Source organism: Haemorhous mexicanus, chromosome 19, assembly GCF_027477595.1.
Source record: "Haemorhous mexicanus isolate bHaeMex1 chromosome 19, bHaeMex1.pri, whole genome shotgun sequence".
NCBI lineage: Eukaryota > Metazoa > Chordata > Aves > Passeriformes > Fringillidae > Haemorhous > Haemorhous mexicanus.
The window spans coordinates 10449116-10469757 of NC_082359.1; the positions used below are offsets into that span (position 1 = coordinate 10449116).

Below are 20642 nucleotides of genomic sequence, written 5' to 3' on the forward strand. Positions count from 1 at the left end.
AAAAAATTCACTTGCTGTTTCCCTCCAGTGCTTAGAATTTGGTTTATGCTCATGCTTTTTCTTGAACACTTTTACTGTGTTTGACTATTTAAATAGAGAAAATGGTTTCAGAAGTAGTGACAGAATTTGTTGTGATGTAGATACAGAAACATTCTGGAATAATAGCTTGGGAAGAAACTATATCTCTGCATTTTCTGTCTCTGACTATCAAGGCAAAACTTTTTAGGTTTAAGTAATAATAAGGGGATATGTGGGAGTTTTGTAGAATTCAGCTGTGGCAGGACAATGTGTTTGTGGGAAAATCACATGAAGAGCAAGGTAGAAATTCTGAGTCCCCATGAGAAGCTCAGGAAAAACTTCCTCAGGAAAACTCCCAATTTCCATCCTTCAGCCTGACTGAGAGAGTATTTAAGTACTTGGAACACTCACCTGCTTGAGATATTAATGAGAATAAGAACTTATTTCAAGGGGCTGAGGGAAATAACTTGCATTCCCTCCTGTCTTTCAGGAATGGTTGATATAGCAAGGCAAACTGTGGAATTCCTCTATGAGGAAAATGGAGGCATCCCAAGGGATCTCTACCTTCCCACCATTGAGGATATCAAAGATGAAGCAAACAAATTCACAATTGATAAAGTACGGAAAGGTAAGGGCAGCACAGCAGTCCTGAGGGGTAAAGAAAAGCTCAGGGGTTTTTGGGATCTAATTGTCACCTGAGGAAAACACCTTCAAAGTGGTGTCCATTTCTGCCAGGTCTCACCGTGGTGACTCGCTCTCCTGACAGCAACAACGTCACCAGCAGTGCTGTAGGAACAGCTCTGCCCAAATTTGCCATCCGGGGCATGCTGAAGACTTTTGGTCTTCATGGGGTTGTCCTGGATGTGGACTCGGTGAGTAAAGACACTCTGGGAGGACTTTTAATGATCAGCATCACACAGCTGGGAGCAAAAACTGCTCAGGATGCTGGATTGGGGCTCACTTGGATGGAAAAATGTGGTTATAATTATTGTGTTACTGACAGTGCTGGGTTTGGTGTTGCAGGTGAATGAGCTGGTCCAAGTGGAGACCTACCTGCGGAGTGAGGGGGTCCTGGTGAGGTACTGGTACCCCATTGACATGTTGGAAAGGCCACCTGCAGGGTACAGGAGGACTGCAACCAATGGATTGGTCACCCTGGATAACACCAACATCCAAATTCACAGGTGAAAAAAGAGATGTAGTTACAATTATTACCTGAATTTGAATTAGATGAAGGGCATGTCCTGTAGTACAGTTACCTGCTACAGCTTTGTTCTAAGCAGTACAAACTTCTGAATCTTATTGTCATGGTTGGATTTAATATTAAGGAATTAACAGAATTAATGTTTGTGTTCTCTAGGGAGCTGTTGAGGAGTGAAGCTGCCCTGGCCAAGCTCTACTGTCGCATGGCTCTGCTCAATATTTTTGCTCCCAAATCTCCCCACATGTTCACCCGGCTGTTCCACATTCCTGCAATCCGGGACATCACCCTGGAGCACCTGCAGCTGCTCTCCAACCAGCTTCTTGCACCACCTCTTCCTGGTAAACACTTGGTTTTGTCACAGCTCTTCTTTGGTACAGTATTTTTCTGGTGACAAAAAAAAATTAATGGATTTGATGTTTCTTTATTAGCTGGTTAATAGTGATGGTATTAAGAATGAAGAATGAGCCAGGTTATCCCACCTGTGTTTGCCCTCACCAGAGGCTGGGCTGAGGCTGGTGAGGGGCACAGCTGGCATGGAGAGGCCATCCCAGCCACAGGGCTGGGCTTGGGTGGGTCCTTTCTCCTGCTGACTTTAGGCAAGGAGTTTTCCACTTGAAAACAGAGGTTGGGAATCTTGTAGGTGTTTTATGGCTTTTGTTTCCCAGGCTACATAAACATTTGGAGTGATCTTCAAATTTGTGCTGTTTTCCATGTTATTCCAGATGGAACCATCAGCTCAAGCTCCATTCTCCTGGCCCAGTCCCTGCAGCACTGCATCCATTCCCAGACCTGTGCTGCCACAGACCTCTTCTACCAGGGCAATTCCCAGGCCATCAGGGAGTGGCTCACTGTGGCCATCACTCGGACACTGCATCAGGGAGAGGAGAGTCTGTTGGACCTCACCAAGCAGATCTGCTCCTTTCTGCAGGTAAAATGCTCACTCTTGGGTTCCCTTCTCAGGAGCCCTTGTTCTGTGTGGTTTTAATTTCCATGATGCTGTCCCTCACAGGGAATTGTTTCTCTGGATGGGTTCTGTTATCCTGCTTGTAGTGGGCACGTTGAAAACAGAAGCAGTAGCAATGCTCTGTATTGAATTTAAATGAAGTGGCCTCCCACTATGTCATAATTTGCAGTTAATTAAATGCACTGGGTATAGAGCACTCTATAAATAAAGAAAAGGGAGGAGGTTTGCTGCTTTTTTGGATCTCTCATGATGAATTGTCCTGTTACAGGCGGCACCAGAACAATTTCCTGCCGAAGAATTCCCAATTTCTGAATCCAAGGTCAACATGGATGTGAATTTTCCTGGGGCTGCCTTTGTGATTGTGTCCTGCAAGGAAAGTCAGTCTGGGTTCCGAAAAGAGTGAGTCATGGAGAGGGGCAAGGCTGGGTCTGAGCCTGGCAACCCTGGGGATGGAGTTATTTATTTTGTTTCCATTTTCTCTTCTCTGAGACTTACTGAATGGTGGCTGGGATATTTTCCAGCTGGTTTAAGCCTAACCAAGCTGTGCTGCTGTTTCCCCAGCTCGTCCCTGTACAAGGCCCCCTGGGCTCGGGTGCTGGTCTATGGGCTGGGGCACAAGGTGAAGAGGAACGGGCAGCTGAACCTGATCGAGGCCGTGTGCTACCCCCGCGACGCCTCCCCCACCAACACCGGCCTCACGCCGCCCCCCACCACCAACCAGTACCCAGCTGTCATCACCCCCACGGACAGGGTGCACATCAAACTGGGTGAGCACAGAGGGAAAAGCCTGCACTGTGCTCTCAGGGCTGCGAGCAGTTTCATTATGGCTTCTGCAGCACCTTCCCGTGTGGTCACCAGTCCTGGCTGCAGACAGGACATGATTTTTGTACAAGGAATTCATGCTTAACCAAAAAAAAATGGTTTTATGACCATTGGCAACCATGTGATTCTGATTTTTATATTCCAGAAGTTTACCCATTATTGTATTTGAAATATTTTATTCAGAATACTAATTTCTGCAGTGTTGGTGCTGTTGGTGTTTGAGGAGCTGTTTCAGATGGAGAATAATTTTTTTAGGTGTTTGTAGGACCCTCTTATCCACAGAGTAATACAGTGTAGCAATACTTAAATCACTCCAGCAAGAAGATTCATTAATATTCTTTTTGCTCTTGCCCAGAGGGAGAGACAGAGGGATTTAGAGCAGTGAAGGTGACTGGGTGCAGTGAGTTCTTTAAACTTCCCCTTGGACATCCTAAAGTTCTTCTGCTGATGATGTTTTTAGTACCCATCAGACAGAAATAAAGGATTTTGGGGGAAATTCTTTTTGTATATTTAGATGTGTTCAGGCTCAAAATTATTCTGTTTCTTTATGTGAATAAACTGTTCTCTGTACATTTATAATTATAGATTATATTAACTTAGCAATAGAGAGAAACATTCCTATTTGTGTATTACAAGGTGCAACAGAGAAAATTCTCACTTAACAGAAGTTCAGCCTTGAAAAAATCCTAAATGTTACTACTTTTACTTTATCAATGCTCAGAATCATGATAAGAGTTTTCTTGGACCTTTCTGCTTAGGAGTGTCTCCTCCTCCTGGAGCTGTACTGGTCTTGCATTCCCTCCCCCTGGAATTCCCCCTGGCAATGGCATTCACAGAACAGCTCTTAACCTGGAAATTGGAAGATGGGGATGGAAAATCTGAAGATGAACTGGATACTATTCCTGCCTCAGTTCTCTTGCAAGTAGTGGAATTTTTAGGTGAGAATGGAGTATTTCCTTAGTAACGAGCACTGATAATGTGCTGGCTCAGGTGAAGAGTTCAGGAAACAAAAACTACAGTTGAAATTTTCTGAGCTCTTCCACCGTAATGAAATTTTTTTCAACCTCCAGAAATTTTCTGTTGATTTGCAGTTCTTGGAATAACCTTCCTGTCTTTCTTATTGCTGCCATGATATTGAAATTCACTTTTCTGCTGTTTTTTCAAATGTTACTTTCTGCTAAGAGTGAAATGCTGCCATGCCTTGCCTTCTTCCCTCAGGAAACTTCCTCTGGACAACTGACATGGCAGCCTGTGTGAAGGAATTGATCTTTCACCTCCTGGCCGAGCTGCTTCGCAAAATCCACAACCTGGAGCAGAAGAAGAATCCAGCAGGATTGTCCTCATCCATCGCCCTGCAGCTCAACCCCTGCCTGGCCATGCTCATGGCCCTGCAGTCAGAGCTGCACAAGCTCTACGATGAGGAAACCCAGAACTGGGTGTCTGGGAATGCCTGTGGTGGCTCTGGGGTTGGAGTGGCCGACCAGGGAAGATTCTCCACGTACTTCCACGCCCTGATGGAAGTGTGCCTGGCTGTGGCAGAAGTCACCTTGCCCATCAACATGAGCGTGACGGCCAATGTGATCTCATCCACCAGTGCCCCAAATCTTAGTGACTCCTCCTCCTCATCCTCATCTTCACCAGGACAGACTCCACAGAGCCCGAGCTTGCTGTCCAAGAGGAAAAAAGTCAAAATGAAGCGGGAAAAAACCTCATCTTCAGGGAAAAGAGCTTCATCCAGGGCAGCTGAGACGGACGCGGCGCTCCTCAGCATCGGGGGCAGCAAGCCTGAGGACATGCTGTGGTTCCACAGAGCTCTGACCCTGCTGATAATCCTCAGGCACCTGACAAAGAAGGACCCCCAGGGGCTGGGTGTGACCAACGATGCCGTGGCAGACGCCTGCCAGGCCCTGGTGGGACCCACGGCCCACAGCCGCCTGCTCGTCATCTCCGGCATCCCCACGCACCTGGAGGAGGGCACCGTCAGGAACGCCATCAGGAAAGCCTGCAACGCCCACGGCGGGGTCTTCAAGGATGAGATCTACATCCCTTTGCAGGAAGAGGATCCCAAAAAAACCAAGGACAAAGCAGAAGGAGGAGAGTGCAGGACGGAGCTGGAAAAGCCGACGGTTTCCAGCAGCGCCGACAGTTTGGACATCAGCAGCTCCAGCAGCGTCACCCCCGCCATGAGCGTCAGCGCCTCGGCCTCCACCAGCCAGGCCTCCCTGTGCAGCTCCCAGGGCATTTCCCGCACCGTCAGCGACATCTCCGTGGACCAGTTCCAGGCAGGGCTGGAGCTGCCCATCCCGCCCGGCTTGCTGGAGCAGCCGCATGTGGTGTCCAGCCAGGAGAGTTTGGATCTTTCCCACTGCAGCACCGGGAGCCTGGGCAGCCTGGGCAGCCTCGGGGAGCCCCTGGACAACGTGGAGACGGCGTCGGTGTCGGACGTGGGCTCCATGTACACGGTGACATCTCTGGACAATCAGCCGCTGCTGGCACGGCCCATCAAGGGCTTCGCTGTGGTGGAGGTAACGGGGAGGGGCCTCTGGGGCCAGGGGTTTTGGGAGAATGGGATCTCACTCTAGGAGCTGGCCTTTTCTCTGCTAAGTGTTTGTTTAAGAGCATGGGAGACTGGGAGTTGGACAGGATGGCTGAGGAGCACAGAAGTCCCTTCCCCACATTCACAGTCTCGGGAACAATCCCTGTCTCAAAGGACAGAGGGGACCCAGTAGTGGAGTGATCCAACAGCAAGTGGAGAACAGGTGGAAGTAGGGAAGAACTCCTGTGTGTTCCAGCTTGTAGAGCTCGTTTTCACAGAATGCTGCTGAAGCCAAGGCCATAAATGAATTCTTAAGAGATTAAATTCCTGGAGGATTGGTAGCTGTGGAGCACAGCAGCCAGTGCAGCTTCCAGCTGAGGAAATATTTAAACTGCTTTGCAGAGGTTGGGAGAACATGTCAGGGGAAAGATCAATTAATTTCCACTTTCATGTGCCTTTCTCTAAGATTTGTTCTGGCCATTGCTGAGATGAATTTAGAGATTGAGGCCCTTTTGGTTTGACCCACAATGCAATTATTTAATGTTTAATCAGTACCTTTTCACCTATTTTGAACACCTATGGATTTCTCTATGAAGCTACTTTAGGAGAGATGATAAATTTTGTTTCTGTATGGCTCCAGATTAATTTTTGAAAGCATTGTGAGTGGTTGCCATCAGTGCTGGGTCACTCCAGGTGTTCAGCTCTGCACAAGAACTTTCCTCTCTGCTGCTTCCACAGATTGCCTGCTGCAGATTTATCAGGAGCTTCCAAAAGCACAGCCATTCCTGATAGCCTGGGAATGGAGAGAGATGTTTTTGTATAGTCTGGGATTGTATCAGTTCCTCTTTTAGAAGAAAATCAGCTTATTCAGATGAAAACTCTGCAAGTTCCTATTCTTGAGCTGTTAATTGACGTGAAGACATCATTGAAGTAAAGCATTAAGTGTGGAGAGAAAGCTGCCAGAGTGTTCACATGGAAACTGTTCCGAGTCTGGAGCTGCTCTGGTAGTGGTTATTCTGGGAATCAAAGGAAGTTGCTGTTCCCCTTCCCACTCTGTGTAGCTGAGGCTTCAAGGCCTGTGCTAATTGAGATTTTTCAGGGTGGAGAATTGAAGCAGGGACAGCAGAGTTACAGATAGTGCCAGCTTACCTGGCTGACTCCTTCAGCTCCTTCCCTGCTGTTCCCAAGGGCTGTCTCCAGCCTGAGAAAGGGAATAGCTGGATCAGAGCTGTGCCTGGTTATCCCAGCATGAGGATTTCAGTGCTCTCAGAAAGGATCTTTTCTAGGCTGAACCTGAATTTGGGCATCAAATTATTGATGCAGCAGAGAAGAGAAGCAATAATGATTATCTTATGGGGAGGGTGGGGGTGGAAGCTTAACCCCCAAATTCCTATGAATGGAAGTGAATTTTTTTTCTCAGAATTGCTATGAACTAATTTCATGATTTGTACAGATAAGGTCAAGAGCTAAAATAGAGAAAATCCGAGCCAGCCTCTTCAACAGCAGTGACCTCATTGGCTTGTCCAGCCTGGATGGGGAGGATGAGCTCATGGAGATGTCAACTGAAGAGATTTTAACTGTTTCCACTGTAAATCAGAGTTTGTTTGACACCCAGGGGAGCCCTGCCCTAGAAGATTATTTCAATGATAAGTCAATAAAAGGTAGGTGGTGTGATATTGCCAAATCTCTCCTGTGTTCAGCATTTTGGGGGAGGAACAGGGCTCAGACTCTCCTTGGTTCAGTATAAATCAGGGGTGACAACAAGCCAGGGAGAAATTCCAAAGTAAGTTTAATCCCTCCAGGGGCTATCTGCAAGCTGAACATTGCTCATTTGTCCACCCAGCTAATAAAATAAATCATGAATAAATAAACACTCCTCATCAACACAAAAAAACTACTGATTTAATTCTTTAGGGACTTTTTTTTTGAGAAAATAGCCACTGAAATAACTTTTGACTGCTAGTTCAGTTGATGGGTGTTGGTGTCTGCCTGCACAGCATAATTTTTATCCTGGCATGATAAATAAGCTGCTTTTTTCCTCCAATCCCTCAAGTAATAATTACAGGACGTGGCCAATTCTCTGTCTGTAATGGGGTGCAGAAGGAGCAGGTTTTTCACTGAAAAAGGGATTTTTTTTTTTTTTCTCTTGCAAAAGTGATTTTTCATGTCAGACTAGAATATTTTATCTGAATGCAAAATCTATTTTCACATTTGAAATTCTAACCAGTTCTCATGGTATTTTGTACCAAATTGTTGGTTTTCTTCTAATTAGGTGAAAAACTGGTCCCAGGTGCTCGGGAAGTTCTCACAGAGATCTTTAAAAGCTGTGTCCATTCGGAACAAATGCTGAGCCTGACCCCAGCCAAGCCCATCAAGGTGGCTGACATTTACCTCAGCAAGGAGCAGATCAATTCCCAAACCCCTGGGAACCTCCTCCACGTCTTCTTCACCAACGTCCGCCCTCCCAAGAAGGTGCTGGAGGACCAGCTCACCCAGGTAGGGCTTTGCCAGCTCTTCTCAGCCTCTTTTGGTGTCGCTTGAAAGCACTGGGTGACGATTCACTTTTTGTCTTGGAAGATTTTAAGGAAATATGGAGTTCCCAAGCCCAAATTTGACAAGAGCAAGTACAACAAGGCAGGCAAGGAGCAGCACCCAGTGAAGGTGGTGAGCACCAAGCGCCCGGTCACCAAACCCCCCACCAAGGAGAAGTCCATGCTCAACAGTGTCAGGTGAGTGTCCCTCAGCCCTGTGGCACTTTGGAATATTGGATTTCACTGTAGGAATCCAGGTTTTTATCCCCCATCCCTCTGTGCTTCTGTGTATTGGAACAGGGAAACACGTGGTGTTAATGTCAGAGCATCTCAGATTTCTGGAAGTTATTTGGCAAAGTGTTTCTTCTTCCAGAGATTGGGGTGGAGTTGTTGGGATCTATTTATAGAACATTGGAATTGTGTTCATTAGTGTTCTATCCCAGTGTTCCAAAACATAGATCAGGTTGGGCAGGGTTTGGAGTAATCCATGGCAGGAGTGGGACTGGATGGGCTTTAGGATCCTTCCAAACAATTTTGGGATTCTGTGAACAAATGAAAGAAAACTTTTGATCCTAACACCCACTTTGCCCCTCAGCCGAACAGCCTTAAGTGAGAAGAAACCCACTGTAAAGCCCAAATCTCCTGAGAAGAGCAAACCTGAGGAGAAGGACCCTGAGAAGTCTCCCACAAAGAAACAGGAAGGTGGGAGCTGCAGAGAATTCTTTGTAGTTTTATCCTAAAAAAATATTTTATTGATGTGTTTATATGACTTCATGATAGGTCTGGTGTGTCTTTTATTTCTAACAAGTCTAACTACATTTTTTTAAAATAGTGATTTAAAATGCTGCTTTTATTTGTATCTCTGTGAATCTGGGCCCATCAGTGTGAGAGCAAACAGTTCTTGGAGCAGTGGGTAGGGCATGTCAATGAACCAGACAGAAAACTTCCTAAGGGGTAGTTCCAAGGCTTTGGTGTAGTCAGGGTTTGGGATATTATGGACTTAAACCAGGAGGGTTTTAATTGTGCTTCTCAGTTTATATTGGGAAATTCTTCAGTTGCAAGTGGGAAATTGGATAAAAAAGATGATTGAGATGGCTCAGAACTTCTCCAGGAGACAGCATGGCCATGGGGGACAGGGGTCGTGCTCAGAACTTTAGTCTGATGGAAGAGTGAGCAGACAGGAGTTTGGACTCCCTTCTTCCTGGCAGGAAGGGCCAGGTTAGCTCAGAAAAGGGGAATTTCAGCATCCAGCCAAGTAGGGTTAGAGGGAGGTGTTCCAGAGGAGCAGTGGGGGATTTGAGCCCTTTAGGGGAGTGAGAAGGTGCCATTGGCTGAGGTAGACCTGATCAGCTTGTGATAGATGGAAGTCCCTGGGAAAGGGTCCATGGTGGGATGGGACAGCAGGAGGAAGCTGGCAGCAGCCACCTCCTGCTCCTGGTGGGGTGAGAACTTCATAGCAAGTCATGAACTCTTTGCTGGTCCACATTTGGTGGCAGTTCCTGAGGAGAAGTACCTGACCCTGGATGGATTTCACCGGTTCGTGGTGGACCGCTCCAAGCAGGACATCCGGAGCGTGTGGAGAGCCATCCTGTCCTGTGGCTACGACCTGCACTTTGAGAGGTACAGCCTGCAGAGCTCTCTGAGGAGGTGATACCCACTCACTGTGCTCACTTGATCCCAAGTGTTCCTAATCCAGGAAGCTTTAACACTTCCACCCATGGCTGCAAGGCCTGTAGGGAAATCAGTTATTTCCTCAAAATACATTTTAAAAGTTATATGCTTTCCAAATGCAGGTCCTGGTTTCTTGTGCACAGCATGGCTGACAAAATCAGATGTCACAGTGTCCTTTAGAGCTTCCAAGCTGTATAATAAATTACCTGAAGGGAGCTGTAGCTCCATGTCTGTCTGTGGTTTCCTTCCCCAACCAGTGCACTGGGTCATTGTTTAACTGGCAGGGTTGTTACTGGGTCAGAAATGTTTTAGAAGAGGGAACTGTTAAACTTCTTCTTAATATTGTTGAGAAAGAAAGTCCCTTAAATGAATTCTCCTTATCTGCCTGTGTCAGGCCATAGGCTAATTGCCCCTTATCATTTCCAGAGGAGATAGTGCACTAAGAGTGCTTAATAGGCAGTGCCTTTGTGCCTAATTATTTAATACCAGTGAGGAGAAGTGGCTGATGAATCAGCTCTTGGCCTCACACTGGGATTCTCGTCATGGAACAGCTCTGCTTAAGGAAAGGGGAGTTAAGAGCAGGGCACCAGCTTCTACTCCAGGTGTAATCCTACTCCAGGTGTAGTTGCACTCCAGGTGTAGCTGTCCAGCACCCTGTGAGTGAGCAGCTCTGCCCTGTCCCCTGCCAGGTGTGCCTGCATCGACGCCCGACACGCGCAGAAGGCGTCGCGCAAGTGGAGCCTGGAGATGGACGTGGCGCTGGTGCAGTACATCAACCGCCTGTGCCGCCACCTGGCCATCACCCCCGCTCGCCTGCACCCCCACGAGGTGTACCTGGACCCAGCTGATGCAGCAGATCCCAGGATTTCCTGTCTCCTCAGTATGTATGGGTGGTTGCCATAGAGGCTTTTTTCAGGGGAAGAGCTGGGAGTGCTCCTGGTGTTCCTTTGGAGGTTGGAGGCTCGGTGGGATGAGGGGAGTGCTGAGTCTGGCTCTTGTCTCTCCTTGGGCAGAGCAGGAGATACCTGGTGGGTTCAGCTTGCAGGGGAAGGAAGGCTGGATTTCCACAGATTTTGGTCACCTAAATCCTGTTCTAAGCACTTTAGGAGGAAAATTCAGTGATAATGGGAGATTGTGGAAGGAATATCAGGGATGCTATTCCTGTATCCTCAGCACGGGGATCAGAGGGACTGCTTGGTGTGGCTCCTGGACGAAACCTGTTGGGATTTGCAGGAGGTGGAACAGGGATCTGTTCCTGTCCCTGACTGGGAGTTTCCCCCCACAGATGTCCCCGTGGAGAGCCTGAGGCTGCGCTTTGCCCTGCTGCAGTCCCTCAACACCACCCTGGAGACTTTCTTCCTGCCGCTGGTGGAGCTGCGCCAGAGCGAGATGTACGGGAACAGCATCGCTGCCTTACTGCAGGAGGCCAAAGGTCAGCGGGGCACTGACCCTGGGGCACTTCTCTCTTGGTTTGCTTGTAAAGAAGAGGGAGATTATCCTTGTGACACCACAACTGCAGAGGAAGTTGTTCCATCTTCTGTGTCTGTGGGTCTTTATCCTCTTGGGAGTATCCAGAAATCAAAACTTTGTTAGTTAACAAGCTGGTCAGGGGAAAGTATTCCAGGACTTTGCTGCTGTAGCATTACAAGAAAGTAAAAGATCAAGAAAATACTCAAAGTGCATCAGAGTATTTTTACAGCCTTCATTAGACACCAAAAAACCCCAAGTTTTGGGGCATTACATTGCCCAGTTTTGTTTTCTGAAGAAGATACAGAATTCACCAGGGGTGTCTGTGTGAAAGGAGGTTTTTGTATTGGCCAAGCTGGAAAAAACCACTCCTGAACCAGTGTGGGGGAGTGAGGAATGTTCAGAGATTTCTCTTCACAGGGATATGAGGTATTAAATGTATTTTTGGGGCAGTATCACAGCCCTATTTTTTATCATCATTTCTTGCCTGTAGCTTTACTGTCAAAACATCTCAGACTGCTGAAAGCTATTTGGCAAAGTGTTCCTATTTACAGAGATTGTGGTGGAGTTGCTGGGATCTAATTATAGAACTCTGGAATTGTGTTCATCAGTATTTCATCCCAGTGCACTTATTCCAAAATCATGAGGAACAGATAGATGGGATTTGGAGAAACCTGGACTATGGAAGGTGTCCCTGGTGGAACTGGATGAGTGGAATAATGGAAACCATTCCATGATACTGTGAAATACTGTTTTAAAAATTTTTGATTAACCATGTCTTGGAAGGGGAAATTTTTATTCTACCATTTCCCACTGGAGAATTTCAGGGGTAGATTAACTCTGCTGAAATGTGTTTGTTTCTTCAGGTTTAATCTTTTATGACACAAAAGTCACTGTCATGAACAGAGTGCTCAATGCCACCGTCCAAAGAACTGCTGACCACGCAGCCCCCGAAATCACCCTGGATCCCCTGGAAATCGTTGGAGGTACAGCAAGCACCGATCCTTTCCAACCCCCTCTGCAACAGCTCAGAGCTGCTTTCCCCCAGCTCAGCTGATTTGTGAGGCTGGAGGTTCATTTTCCCTTTGTGCTGGACAGGGGAGATCCGTTCCTCGGAGAATTCCTACTTCTGCCAGGCCGCCAGGCAGCTGGGCTGCGTCCCCTCGTCCCAGCTCTGCGTCAAACTGGCCAGCGGGGGCGACCCCACCTACGCCTTCAACATCCGCTTCACCGGGGAGGAGGTGCACGGCACCAGTGAGTGCGGGCACGGGGACGGGGCTCCGTGGCACCAGGGAGGGGGGACAGGCATGCCATGGCACCAGGGAGGGGGGACAGGCATGCCATGGCACCAGGGAGTGGGGACAGGCATGCCATGGCACCAGGGAGTGGGGACAGGGGCTCCGTGGCACCAGGGAGTGGGGACAGGGGCTCCGTGGCACCAGGGAGGGGGGACAGGCATGCCATGGCACCAGGGAGGGGGGACAGGCATGCCATGGCACCAGGGAGTGGGGACAGGGGCTCCATGGCACCAGGGAGGGGGGACAGGGGCTCCATGGCACCAGGGAGTGGGGACAGCAGGTCCATGGCACCAGGGAGTGGGGACAGGCATGCCATGGCACCAGGGAGGGGGGACAGGGCTCCATGGCACCAGGGAGGGGTGACAGGCATGCCATGGCACCAGGGAGTGGGGACAGGCATGCCATGGCACCAGGGAGGGGGGACAGGCATGCCATGGCACCAGGGAGTGGGGGCAGGGGCTCCATGGCACCAGGGAGTGGGGACAGGCATGCCATGGCACTAGGGAGTGGGGACAGCAGGTCCATGGCACCAGGGAGTGGGGACAGCAGGTCCATGGCACCAGGGAGTGGGGACAGGGGCTCCATGGCACCAGGGAGTGGGACAGGGCTCCGTGGCACCAGGGAGGGGTGACAGGCATGCCATGGCACCAGGGAGTGGGGACAGGGGCTCCCTGGCACCAGGGAGTGGGGACAGCAGGTCCATGGCACCAGGGAGTGGGGACAGCAGGTCCATGGCACCAGGGAGTGGGGACAGCAGGTCCGTGGCACCAGGGAGTGGGAACAGCAGGTCCATGGCACCAGGGAGTGGGGACAGGACACCAGGGAGTGGGGACAGGTGCTCCATGACACCAAGAAGTCGGGACAGGGCTCCGTGGCACCAGTGAGTGGGGATGGGATGGGGCACCGGTGCTCCATGGCACCAGGGAGTGGGTACAAGGTACCAGTGAGTTGGGACAGAGTTCTGTGGCACTCCCTGGTGTGCCCAGGGAAGTGGTGGAGTCACCATCCCTGGATGTGTTTAAAAAAAGAGTGGATGTGGCACTGAGTGCCAGGGTTTAGTTGAGGTGTCAGGGAACAGGTTGGACTCAATGATCTTAAAAGTCTCTTCTAACCTTGTGATTCTGGCACCAGGGAGAGGGAATAGGGGGGTCATGGCACCAGGGAGTGGGGACAGGGGGTCCATGACACCAAGGAGTGGGGAGAGGGCTCCATGGCACCAGTGAGTGGGGACAGGGACAGCCTGAGTGGCATCCCCCAGGGACAGCCCAGCTCTTCAGCACAACCTGCCTCGTGTGGACTTAGGGAGCAGCATTTCCTTGTGGATGGGAAAGAATGGCATCCCCCTGGAGTGTTTGCACCTCAGTGATTGCACCAAGAGGAGATTGGGTTTAACCACAGGCTGAGGGGATTCAGCTTTGCAGAGCTGTTCCATGGGGTATTGAGGCAGATCCCAAAGAGCAAAGGGATTCCTGCTCTCCAAATCCATGTGGGCTGTGCTGGTCCTTGGTGGAGATCCATGGGGGAATGTGGAGCCAGAGAGCCCAGAACACACTTCTGGCATCAGCAGCTCCTGTCACCTGTGTGAGGTGTAAAAGAAGTGAGTGTACAGCCATCAGCTGAGCCAAGGCTCTGTGGGGCCTTCTCCCAAGGGGAATTCTTGTCTTCTGAAAGGCTGTGGTGGTACTGACAGTGTTTATGAGGAGATAAATGTTGTGGCTGTGGCTCAGCAGCTGTGCTGATCCCTGGAGCATCACCTCCATTGTTGCAGCACAGCCTCATCCATCTCCTAATCCAGCACCAAATCCCATTTGCAGGCCAGCTGGTAGAATAAATATTCCTGCTGTTCCTGGAGTGCTAGAAAGCAAAGCAGCATTTAGGAATTCAGCAGGAACAAAGGAATGTTTTGTTTTCCCTCTCTCTTTTCCAGGTGGCTCCTTCCGTCACTTCCTTTGGCAAGTGTGTAAAGAGCTCCAGAGCTCCTCCCTCTCCCTGCTCCTGCTGTGCCCCAGCTCTGCTGTCAATAAGAACAAGGTGTGAGATCCCAGTGCCAAAAATGAGGGATTTTTTCTCTTTTTGAATGTTGGGTTAGAACTGGAGTGGGACATTTGGTCAGAGGTGCAGAGAGAGGCCTCAGATCCCCATGAAACCGAGATCCCATATCCTGGGAGAGCTGGGAGTTGGTGACCCCATGTTGCACCTCTTGTGTGCAGCAGGTACTTGGAGAAGAGGCCAAGGCAGCAAAACGGAGCAGAGTTAAAACTCCTGGGCAGCATTCAGAGTGTGAGTGTCTGTCCCAGACTGAACTTCCATGAACTTTTTGTTCTGTGGCCTTACTCCAGGAATGTCACCAGAAAGGTCTGTCACATTGCCAGGAGAATAAGATGCTCCATCCACGCTATTTAATGTCTTATTTGGTGCAGTAGATGTTCTCTAGAAACAAGATAAAGCTGATGGTCCAAAGAATTCTCAGTAATTCCTTCCTGGGAATATTCTTAGGGTAGGGAACAGCTTGGTTCCCTCAGCTTAAGACCAACTGTGTAGCAAACCTGGCTCAGCAAATCCAGGCTCAGAAATGTCCCACAACTGAAAGACTTGGATATCAAACTGATGTAACAAGTCCAGAAAATCCTGTGAGTGTTGATCACAACAGCTTGACAAAATGGGAACCAACCAAAATGGGGTTGATTGGATCAGGAAGTGATAAGGTGATACCAGTTGGAAAATACAGGGACTCCTGCTGGAGCCGATCCTTTGGTATCCAAAGGGAACATTTCCTGGCTGGAACAGGAAGGATACACTTGCACAGGCCTGCTCACACCCAGCCCCTCAGGCTGTGGGCAGCTGCTCAGTGCTGCCCTGTGTGCTGTTTTCTCCACAGGGGAAGTACATCCTGACCCCCAGCCCCATCACCTACGCCGAGGAGCAGCTGTTCCATTTCTTCGGGCAGCTCCTGGGCATCGCCATCCGAGCTGATGTTCCTCTGCCCCTGGACCTCCTGCCCTCCTTCTGGAAGACCCTGGTGGGAGAGCCCCTGGATCCTGACGTGGATCTGCAGGAAGCTGACATCCTCACCTACAACTACATCAAAAAGTTTGAAAATGTAGGTCCCTTCTTCCTCTTCCCTCCTTTTCCTCAGGATTCCCCCACGGCACAAATGTGCCTGCCCTCACTTGGTGGCTGCCAGGTGGTTTTTGTGGAAGCAGGATTGGGAGATGGGTTGATTCCTCAATGGATGCAGGATTTTACATCCTGCTGCCTTGGAGAAGTTCCCCACGCTCCCCTGCTGCAGGGCATGGTGGAATTCCAGCTTCTGAAATATTTACTGGAGTTGCTAAACCAGGCCAGAACCCCCAAAGCAGGATTTTGCTGTTGGAGTCCCTGTTGTGGGGACACCTGTGGCGAGACACTGCCATGCAGGTGACCAGATCCTTGTTCTTGTTCTGTGACAGATCAGTGACGAGACGGAGCTGGAAGCTCTGTGTGCCGAAATCACCTCCCAGCACCTGGCCATGGAGAGCCCTGACTGCCCCAACAAACCCTGCTGCAAATTCACCTACCTGAGCCTCACTGGGGAGGAGGTGGAGCTGTGTCCCAGGGGCAGGCACATCCCTGTGGGGTAAGGAGCAGCCTTCCAGGCAGGATGTTGCACAGAACGTCCCTGGAATTGTTCTCCAAGCACAGCCTCTCCAGAGCTGCTTTTGTAACAAGTTGGAATGATCTGGGAAAGCTTTGCTTCGTGAGAAGTTGGCAGAACTTGGGATCAGTGGTGCTGTTTGGCTCTGTAAGGGACAGGGGAGCAGGGCTGGTCCCAGTTGAGATGGATGAGCAGGTGGGAGGAGAGGAGGAAGCGGAGGACAGTAGAATTAACTGGGAAGCATCGGAATGCAAAGTGTGTGTTGCTAATTGTGGATTATTCCAAATCAGGATCTCTCCATAAAACCCTTCCATGTGTAACACAGGTGGGCCTCAAGGGCTCTCCCAGGTGTTCCTCTCTCACCCCAGGTCTCTGCCCCTGCAGGTGGGAGAACAAGGACGTGTACGCAGCCGCCATCCGGAGCCTGCGGATGCGGGAGCTGCAGACCCCGGAGTGCATGACAGCAGTGAGGGCAGGGCTGGGCTCCATCATCCCCCTGCAGCTCCTGACCACACTCACCCCCCTGGAGATGGAGCTGAGGACCTGTGGCCTTCCCTACATCAACCTGGAATTCCTCAAGGTGCTTTGGCCACACTCCTGTGGGACACAGAGAGGGGGACCCTCCCATGGGAAGGTGGGAGGGGAGAATCTTCTGCTTCTAGTGCAGCCAGGACAGCCCTGGGGAGCTGCTTGGACACCCCTTTGCCCCCAAGATTTTACTGGATTCAGGAAATAATAGGTGGGGTTTGTGCAGAGGCGAGTAAGAGTTTGAACTTCCTTTATTTAAAAGTGTTGTAGGGAAAATTCCTGAAGGGAGAGGGGTGAGCAGCAGTGGACACGTGTCCCTGTCCCCTCAGGCACACACCATGTACCAGGTGGGACTGATGGAGACTGACCAGCACATCGAGTTCTTCTGGAGCGCCCTGGAGATGTTCACGCAGGAGGAGCTCTGCAAGTTCATCAAGTTTGCCTGTAACCAGGAGAGGATCCCCTTCACCTGCCCCTGCAAGGACGGCGGCCCCGACACCGCCCACGTCCCCCCCTACCCCATGAAAATCGCCCCCCCCGACGGCGCCGCAGGTACGGAACCGAGGGGAGGGAGCTGCTGCTGCCCCCAGCTCTGTGCCAGCCTTCAGCCCCCCTTAACTGCTGTTCAGTGACCAGTGACAAAGAGGGGCAAGTGCTTATGAGGGTAAATCAGGAGAGAATTGGGGTTTAAACGATGTAAAGCTAAAATTTCACATAAAACTTGAACTGCATCCAGTGGGGAGTTCCTTTCCCATGGTGGGAGGGTGGAACTGGATGAGCTTTAAGATGTCTTCCAGCCCAAACTGTTCTGGGATTCCACAATTAAAACTTTGCCCTATAGAGATGCAGAGACACTCTGCTATTTATCTGAAATGCTTTTAAAATCATTAAACTATTGTAAAAATACTGGCACGAGGCCTGATGGGAGAAGCACAGAAACATTTACGATTCCAAAGCCCCACAAGAGGCAGGGATAGGATTTTGGCTGCCCTGAGGAAGGAGGTGCTGGGTTGGGTAACCCCTGGCGGTGGCTGTCGCGCAGGTTCCCCGGATTCCCGGTACATCCGAGTGGAGACGTGCATGTTCATGATCAAGCTGCCGCAGTACTCCTCGCTGGACATCATGCTGGAAAAGCTCCGCTACGCCATCCACTACCGCGAGGATCCGCTCAGCGGCTGAGCAGGAGCAGGGAATGCCTGGAGGTGACTCCGTGACTCTGCCCGGTGGAACCCCTTCAGTTCCCATCCAGCACCTCCCCTGGGATGAGCTGGGGGTTAATTTATTTCCCGAACCTTCGTTCCCATTACAGTAATTCCCGGAAGACTTCCATTTTGTATTCGTAGACTTTGTGGTGGACTGGTTCTTTTGCTGCCTTGTTTGTGGAATATTTGTAGGATAGTTTAGTAAAGACCGGTTTGTGTATAATTTAATTTGGGGAAAAAACCTTTCCACCTGTACATTTCTAATTTTGTAATCCACAATGGTCTGCCCCGTGCAAACACCACTGGCAGGGAGGGCATTCCGAGGCCGGGAGCCCTCGGAGGGGAAGGCTCATGGATCGCTCTCCCCCGAGAGGTTTTTGAGTACAAAAATGCCAGGTTTGGGTGTGGGGAGGGAGTCACTGCACGGGCAGGAGTAGAGCACAGGCAGGATTTGTGGCACTTGCTTGAGGTTTGAAGCAGAACTTTGCTGCCAAACTGCTTTTCCACCTTTCCACCACTTTCCTTGAAATTTTTCTAAACTCTGACCAAGCACATGGGGGCTGCCACAGGGAACTGGGGGGTTCAGCTCAACACTTTTGGGAAAATTTCCAATAGAACAGTGAAAGGGTTGTGATTCCGTTGGGTTCCTGCCCTAGATGTTCTTGAATGTCTGCTTTGCTTAGCAACAAAATAATTTATTGTAATTAAAATATGAGCAGAACAAAACAGCTTCTCTCCAAAGGGTGTAAGATACCACAGTCCATCCCAAAAATCTGGGACTTTATCCCATATCCCAACGAGCTCTCAGAACAGCCAGGGGGTGCTCAAACACCTGGAACTCGTTTTTGTACTCAAAAATCTTTGATCCAAGAGCAAATTATCCTAAAAACCTCTGACACCCAGCAGGAGGACGAAGCTCCTGTTCTGTGTGGAAAGCTGGGAGGCAGCTGCGGAGCAGGAACAACTCCACGTTTCACTGGTGTTCTGTGGAATGTTCTGGATGGTTCAGAGCAGCCCCTCCACAGGTGTCTCATCCCTCAGCAGGATTTCTGGGACACTCCAGCTCTGCTGATCCCTCGGATCCTGAGTTCTGAGGAAGAGACCATCCCGGAATCCGTCGGTGCTGTCCGTGAGCCGAGTGCCGGCGCGGAGCCGCCCGGGAGGCTCTGGCTGAGGTGACCGAACCTTCAGCTCGGTGTCCCCTGGCTCCAGAACAGCTCCCGGGAATCCCAAATGTATTTATTGTACATTATTGTGAATAGTGGGAACGCTGAGCGCGTGGGATGCGGGAGAGGCGGTGTGAGTTCGGGATGGGTGTCCTTGTTCTTCCGTGAGCGAGTGGGAACGGGAATGTGTGTGCAGCACTCGTAGGTAGTCGTCGGCATCCGGAGTCTCCCAACCCCGTGGTTAGGAAGCTGTTACCCTCCCAATGCATATTGCCCTGTCCAGGGAACAGATCCATGTAGGAAGAATATTTACTCTTGAATCTCGTCCATTTCCTGGTAGAAGCGTTTATGTAGCTCAGAAACCACTCGGAGCAAGCGGGAACACCTGGAGTTTACAAAGACCAAGGGAAAAGGAAGCCGAAGGGGCGGCTCGGAGCCGGTTTGTTCCCAGACAGGAAAGGTGGGAAGCGCCGGCTGATTCCGTGGCAGAGCTGTGGCCCCGGGCTGGGCTCTCTCTGGGCTTCTCCTGGGGTCCAACCCCGAAATCCCAAGGGGCCATCCCGGAGAGCTCCGTGTGCCAGCGGTTCCCAAGGCTCCAGTTCCAGCTGTGAGTAAGAAACTGCTGCTGCTGTGTGTGTGCTCCTTTGGGAAGCACATCCGAGTGGAGCACACCTGCACCCGGCCCCGGGCGTGTGCTGGAACGTTACTTGATCCCTATTTATTACAGTTAATTATTTATGATTACAAATAACGAACTTCTCGTCGCTGCCGTTTGCACCCGGGGGTGTAAATGAAGCTTCTTCTACAGGACAAATGTTGCACCAATAACCAACTTCCATCGACTTTGGTTTGTTCTGGAGAACAGGATGAGCCCCACAAGAGGAATTGTGGGAGTTTTTGGTTTTTTTTTTTTTTTTTTTAATTCCATGCTCCTGGGAAGGAAGTGCTGCAGCACCTCGGCTGTGGCTCAAATGGCCTTTTAATTAAAGCTTTTCTAATCATCCTTAATTCCTCGTGCTTTAAATGAACTTGACATTGTCTGTACTAGGCTTGTTTGTCGAAGCAAAGATTGGTTTGTGATGATTATTATTATTTTTTTTAATATATATTCATTCAGAATGTAAAATTATACTAAACAATGGAAAAACTCTGGAGCTGGGTATTAGTTCTAGCTTGGTGTGTGTCCATCTCGGTTCCATACACGGCATTAACCTGTAAGTGCTCTTGGCCATCGAGTGTACACCTGCATAAAGGAGATTCTTAACATCCTGGAGGTGTTCGTGTCCTTCTTTGGGGCTGCAGGGAATGGGATCTGCTGCTGGAGCTGCCTGAGGCAGAGGAGGAGAAGGGGAGAAAGGGAGATGCAGCTTCTCTGCTGGAATCCCACTTCTCTGTGTGTACTTGGAACGAAAGGTCAGGATTTTGTACCAAAGGGAAGCACAGCCACTGCTGAGGTTGTTCCTCTGGAATGTCCCTTGTGCCTGAGGCACAGCACAGGCTCTGCCACCTCAGTCATTATTTGTCATACTTAATGATTCCTGACCCACAGCATCCCATTATCCATCCCAAATGTCAGCTCCCATTCCCTGATCTTCCCACAG

The 20642-nt window shown here is 50.0% G+C and overlaps 1 protein-coding gene across 5 annotated transcripts in view; it reads left to right on the forward strand.

Moving 5' to 3' along the window:
* HECTD4 (HECT domain E3 ubiquitin protein ligase 4) overlaps positions 1 to 20310 on the forward strand; it is a 65761-nt gene extending 45451 nt beyond the window's left edge. For all 5 annotated transcript variants that reach the window (XM_059863426.1, XM_059863427.1, XM_059863428.1 and 2 more), the window contains 24 exons: positions 509 to 646; positions 754 to 890; positions 1042 to 1202; positions 1379 to 1560; positions 1945 to 2150; positions 2455 to 2585; positions 2748 to 2953; positions 3767 to 3946; positions 4227 to 5533; positions 6998 to 7205; positions 7817 to 8040; positions 8122 to 8273; positions 8671 to 8777; positions 9572 to 9695; positions 10436 to 10626; positions 11032 to 11178; positions 12080 to 12199; positions 12312 to 12467; positions 14439 to 14542; positions 15390 to 15611; positions 15961 to 16127; positions 16530 to 16725; positions 17003 to 17225; positions 17716 to 20310. In XM_059863426.1, coding sequence (XP_059719409.1) covers positions 509 to 646; positions 754 to 890; positions 1042 to 1202; positions 1379 to 1560; positions 1945 to 2150; positions 2455 to 2585; positions 2748 to 2953; positions 3767 to 3946; positions 4227 to 5533; positions 6998 to 7205; positions 7817 to 8040; positions 8122 to 8273; positions 8671 to 8777; positions 9572 to 9695; positions 10436 to 10626; positions 11032 to 11178; positions 12080 to 12199; positions 12312 to 12467; positions 14439 to 14542; positions 15390 to 15611; positions 15961 to 16127; positions 16530 to 16725; positions 17003 to 17225; positions 17716 to 17852 — 5126 coding nt within the window. In that variant the 3' untranslated portion in view covers positions 17853 to 20310. The remainder of the gene's footprint in view (positions 1 to 508; positions 647 to 753; positions 891 to 1041; positions 1203 to 1378; positions 1561 to 1944; positions 2151 to 2454; positions 2586 to 2747; positions 2954 to 3766; positions 3947 to 4226; positions 5534 to 6997; positions 7206 to 7816; positions 8041 to 8121; positions 8274 to 8670; positions 8778 to 9571; positions 9696 to 10435; positions 10627 to 11031; positions 11179 to 12079; positions 12200 to 12311; positions 12468 to 14438; positions 14543 to 15389; positions 15612 to 15960; positions 16128 to 16529; positions 16726 to 17002; positions 17226 to 17715) is intronic.
* The last annotated feature ends 332 nt before the right edge of the window (positions 20311 to 20642 follow it).